General features: G+C 43.7%; 1 protein-coding gene across 3 annotated transcripts in view; it reads right to left on the bottom strand.

Annotated features, from left to right (window-relative positions):
• Positions 1-5,620, bottom strand: part of LOC308144829 (RNA-binding motif, single-stranded-interacting protein 3) — a gene marked incomplete at its 3' end in the record, with an annotated part of 293,608 nt that overhangs the window by 72,583 nt on the left and 215,405 nt on the right. For all 3 annotated transcript variants that reach the window (XM_080516066.1, XM_080516068.1, XM_080516067.1), the window contains one exon: positions 4,657-4,814. In XM_080516066.1, coding sequence (XP_080372192.1) covers positions 4,657-4,814 — 158 coding nt within the window. The remainder of the gene's footprint in view (positions 1-4,656; positions 4,815-5,620) is intronic.

The following is a 5,620-nucleotide window of genomic DNA, read 5'->3' as shown; positions in this document are numbered from 1 at the left end:
GTCACAAGTGTTCTTTACTCACCGTAATTTCCATTCTTTGGATTTATAGCGAAGGAGAGAATCGCGCGCGCGCTGTTCTCATCATCGCGTCATCAAAAATTTCTTGCGGCTTAATTGACTGAGGTGCGAGAATTTCGAGCATCGATCAATGTCTCGGCTGCGTCAGTTGTGAGACGAGGGGGTTCGGTTTTCTCCAGAGGACTTTCATCCTGGAGTTAAATTGTGTTAAGTTATTGTAACCTATTAACGCAAACATCTTCGCGCTCGATGTTCCGCCACGTGTGTTGTACGCCGCCAATTCCCCCTGTATGCACACATATTAAACTGGGGGCGTCTTGAGTGATTGCTGTGCCTTTATGGTAATATGCTCCTGAAATGTGCAGAATTCATTTCATTCCAGATTTCCATGCTTTATATGCCCCCACCTCCTAAAATACTCATATCATCCTGTCAGCCTCTCACGTCTCTGTCCTCTGTCTCTCATCCTTCTCTTATCCCCACCTCCATCCTTCTTTCTTTTTTTTTTTCCACCGTAGCTTCTTTATCGCTCGCTCCGTCCCATCCATCTTACTCCCAGCACGTCCACACCTTTTCTTTTTGACGTCTCTCTCATTCCTCCCCGTCTTTCAACCATGCTTATTTCCTCCATCTTTCACCGTTACCCTCACTCTTTGCGGGCCCATCTCTCTAACTTTCCGTGCCCTCCTTTTCCTCTGTCTCAGTTCATCCTTTTCTTTTTTTTACATTATGACCAGTCCAAGCCATTTTTCCCCTCTTTCTTCTCTTTTTAGAATATTTAATCTTCCACACTTCCTGACCTCATCAATCTCTCACTGACCCTGTATCCACCCTTTCCTTCTTTCTTTATCGTCTGTCTCCTGTGTGCCCGGAGGACGGACAGCAGCTCGCCCAGTATGACTCGGCTGATCGCTTCATCACGACAGAAAACACCAGTTATGGTTTGAAACTTTTATGTTTAGCAGTCAGAGAAGCAAAGCTATTAAAAAAACTTATTGTTTGAGTTTTGATTTTTCACTCCTTGGATTACTTTTTTCCTGCCAGGTGAAAGCAATCATGCAATAAAATAGAAAAGTCTGCAAACAATGAGACTGGCAGAAGGGTCAGACTCCAAAAATTGATCCGCTGCAATAATCAATTCTATGTTTTGGCTCATATCGCGCAAACAAAAATAAGCCTTGAGTGAAAAATCATTTTCTTCAACCTTTAAATTAATCAAATTTGGTACACACGCCTTCTGCTCAAAAGATTTCAGTGTTTCCCTTTTGTTGTTTCCATTTTCTTCAACAAACAGCCCCTTCACAACAGCAGAAGCAGATGTTTTCAAATCTGATGGAAGCTTGTTTTGTTAGACAATCATTCACCTTTATTTATTTCAAAATTAATTGATTGCCCAAATTTTACTTCACCAAAAGTATATGAAAATATAGGAATCATTCAGGGCTGCGTTAATCTCACTTTTTTATGTACCGATATCAATACTTAATAATGTAATTACTTAATCTGGTCTGCAAGAGGCTCCAATCAGGCCGCTAAATTGACTGATTCCGGCATTTAATCTGGCTACCTCACTGCTATCAAACTCGGCTCAAAGATATGCTGTCATGATAAGTTTGTAAAAACTGCTACACCTTTAGTGGATATTTCACTGCGTTTTGCACCAGAAGGTTTCATTAAAATTAGCTATATGTAGAGATTGTAGTTTCTAAAGTAAGTGTTTCGTTTTGTGAAAATATTGACATTTTCATCATGTTTACTCTGTGCCACAACAAAGGAATGCTTTAAAATTGTAAAATAAAGGTCATCATGGCACTATTTTATCAGTCCAGCTGTATGTGACCCCTCAACTAAAATGTGCTCTTTAATGTTCTATTAGAAACTATGTATTATTGACTAACAGTGTTTTGAAACCAAAACACGGGTTGTTCCTCGAACATGACGCCACCAATTTCACTAATATATAACAACACAACTTTTTTTCGAAAAGGCAAAAGCCTGGTGTATCCTCTTTTATTTCTATTTAATTTTAAAAGCTGGCTTTGCTTCCCCTAAGAGTACATGAACAAATGCACAGGATTGAGTCTGATACTGGTGTCAAGAAAGCTGCAACCCAAGAATCATCAACGTGCTTCACAAAAATAGTCCATTAAAAGCAGGATGACTAAACCACTGACTTTGGCATAATGACTCATGGTAAAAGAACATATATTTTGTGTTTAACAGCTTCATGTAAAAAAAATGCCTTCACCATTTTAGCTTTTGTGTAGCATGCCTTTCTAAACCACTTCTCATCTTTTATGTATTATTGAAGGTTGTATTATGATCTGGCAACAATTTTTTGTGGAGAGCACCACACTGCAAAGTTTAATTGAATTGAGCTGAACACACGGAGGGTTTATGTTTACACACTGTTTAATCTGTTTACACGTATGCACGCACATATTCATGATATGCTTCAAATCCATGTTCAACCACACAAATTATCCTCATCGCAGACACACCGACAATTGTTCCTTCATGCTTTCGGTTCGGAGGCGGCCTGATTACACACCTGATCTGACGCAAGATCCTTTACAAGCTTTGTAAAGCTTGAGTGAAATGGAGAAATAAGGAACAAGCTTGTCGTGTACTACGACGGGTTGTGTGCCTGTGAATGTTGCTGTTTTGCGATCATTGTTTCTGTGCATTTAAAAAGTGCTGACATTCAATCTCATTCCGATTAACGGTGCTGAGCTGTTCTCACTCTTCTCATGCCATCGCAGCCCCACCCAGCTATCGCTTGTTCGGCTCTGCCTCAGTGCCATCTCTCCGTCGCGCTCTCCCACAGTACAGCGGGGAGGCAGGCAGGAAGCAGGCTGCTGGACGAGGAGTAAATAAGGCAGGCAGGCTGTTGGGCAAGTCGCGGGAAACGAGCCGGTCAGCCAGGCAGTGTGTTGTTGGTCGGCGAAGCTTTCGGGGTTGCCAGTCAGTCAGAGAGTCAGCCAGGTAGACAGCGAGGCAGCCTGGCCATTCTATGTGTGCGCTGCTGGTTAATGGCATCAGGTGCTGCTGTCTGCAATGATTAGTGCTGGGGCTGGAGTAATGGCCTCTGATAACAGTAATGGATCGGCCCACAAACACTTAGCTCAGTTTACTCTCTCTAATGCCCCTCACAGCCCGGCCCTCCACAGCTGGTTGTCGGTCTGTCTGTTGATACAGCTAATGGGACTTCCACAATTCATATAATACACTGATTTATTCGTTTTCCTTTAACCAGGTGTCTTTTTGGCCAGTTCCACTTTTTATTTTGTGATGTCCCCCTGCCCTCTCTCATTGTTTTATATCTAACCTTTCTGACACATGCAATCATTTGAGCTATCCCTCAACATTTCTCTGCCTCATCTGCTTCTCCATGCAATCACGTCTTCATTCTTTTATAATAACCTCTAAGATTAATTCTTCATGCCTGACCATTAGTTTAAACTCACGTCTCTCTCCCCCCTGCTCCCTCGCTCTACCTTTCCATCATATCTCCTCCTGCTTCCCACTGTGGGCTGCTTGAACAGGTGGCCTGTGCAGGTTGTTACTGTGCTCTGCTTGTTGGTCCGCGGGAGGCCGCCTACCTGTCCGAGCGTGAGCGTGCGTGTCCCTGCTTTTCAATGCACGTCTGCACACGCGCATGCGGGTCCACGTGCATCGTCATAGGCGTGCTGGCCCGAGGTGTAGTGGTCGATCGGTGCATATGCTTGTACTTGTGTATAAGTGGCTGCTTTTGTCGGTGTTTGTGCTCGTCTGTCCTGCTGTAACCTCCCTTAATAGAGCGGGGAATAAGAGAGGAGTTCAGCCAGAGCAGGTGATTTAAGAAAATCCCTGCAAGATGGCGATTCCGTGGCCGTCAGTGGCCTCCTCTGGGTAAACAGTAGAGGAATGCGTGGAAGGGAATGAGAGCCTGGTGGCTGCTGTCGAGGACAAGGACAGAACGGTTTATGACTTTGGGGGATTACAAGCTGAAGTGGAAACTTTTCTAAGTAAAAAAGAATAAACTGTTCAGTGATAGCTGGGAAATATGGCAACGGGAATATACTGTGAGGAAAAGGGAGTAATTTGGTACAATACATGAATATTTGTGGATGCATAGACACCAGCACACGCACACGCACACACGCACACACACACACACACCCCCACGCACACGCACACACTGTACATACAAGCACAGTAAAGCGGATGAACAAAGAAATGTATCCACTATATGAAAAATAAAACACCCACAGCTTTAAAAATGCAAAACAATATGAAGATTGAAAAATGGTAAAAGGACTCTTATAGTGCATTTTATCATTGCGAAGGCAGTCTCAAAGTGCTTTACACTGTTAGTCTCACTCATCCATTATTCACAGAATCAATAGTGAGGGCTATTTGGGGGTTCAGTGTCTTGCTCAAGGACACTTCAACATGTGCACAGGAAGAGATGGGGGATCGAACTCAAAACCCAGAAGACCTACTATCAAGTGAGTTGTAACAAAAGAAAGGAAAATAAAATAACGCGAAAGCCTAAATTACCAAAAGGCTTTCACATCATGTGTTGATTAAAAAAAAAAAAGGATCGTATAGGCTGTACATGACTTTAAGGCGCGGAACGTTCTTATGGCGGTTTACCTGGCGAAACCGACTCCTCTGCTGACCCCGTTGGCATCCCTCAGTATCCTTGTGGAGATGACGTGACCCAGTGGCTTCAGCATATTCTCTAGCTCTTGCTCGTCCATAGACACTGGCAGGTTGGAGATGTAGAGGTTGGTGGGGTCTTGCTCTTGTTGCTGAAGGGGGAGAGAGAAAGAGAGAGAGAGAAAAAGCAAAGATTGTATGAGAAATAATGAATCATTAGCACTTGCAGTGAATGTGCAATAATGCATCATCTTTGTGTCGCGAGCAGTCACAGAACATGTTGCAATGCAGCCAAATGTGAAGCCAAATTCCAGTTAAACTCTCATGACACTTGGCCTTACTGACACCCATACAATCATCTGGCCGAATGCAATATGGACACATCCATAATTCACTCTGCCTCAGGCGATGTCTGTGTGTCTGTGTGTGTGTGTGTGTGTGTGTGTGTGTGTGTGTGTGTGTGTGTGTGTGTGTGTGTGTGTGTGTGTGTGTTGGCAATTTTATGGACTTTAGTGAGTGGGAGAATATTACAGCAATGGAAGATTGCATTACTCTCTTGTATGATGTGCATACTAAGAACAGCTTGAAAGCGTCTTCTGGGTGTTTTCCTTTAGCTCTGCATTAATGGTCAATTTAAAAATATCAAGGAAAGAGTAAGAGCGAGAAGCTGCCTGTTGTACAACAGTGTTTCCTGTGTAGTGCCCAGGGGCTGCTGCGAGCTCGGTGAAGCGGAACAGCTGGTGGTGGGTAGCGCCTGAGGTATCGCAGGTCCCTGTGTGTGCTCAACAGGAGAAGAGCTGGAAACAGTCCCTCCAGTCAGCCGGTCCCTGAGCCTGGCAGCAAACTATCCACCGCACGTTTCACGTCAGCATGGACCTACACTACCTTATCTTTAATAGCACGTTTTAATGATTGCTCTATTCTTATGCATATTTGCCAGTAATTGTCTGAAATAACA

The sequence above is a fragment of the Blennius ocellaris genome (genome assembly GCF_963422515.1).
Source record: "Blennius ocellaris genome assembly, chromosome: 20".
NCBI lineage: Eukaryota > Metazoa > Chordata > Actinopteri > Blenniiformes > Blenniidae > Blennius > Blennius ocellaris.
Note: the sequence above shows the minus strand (reverse complement) of the source record. Positions and strands in the feature narration are given on the sequence as shown.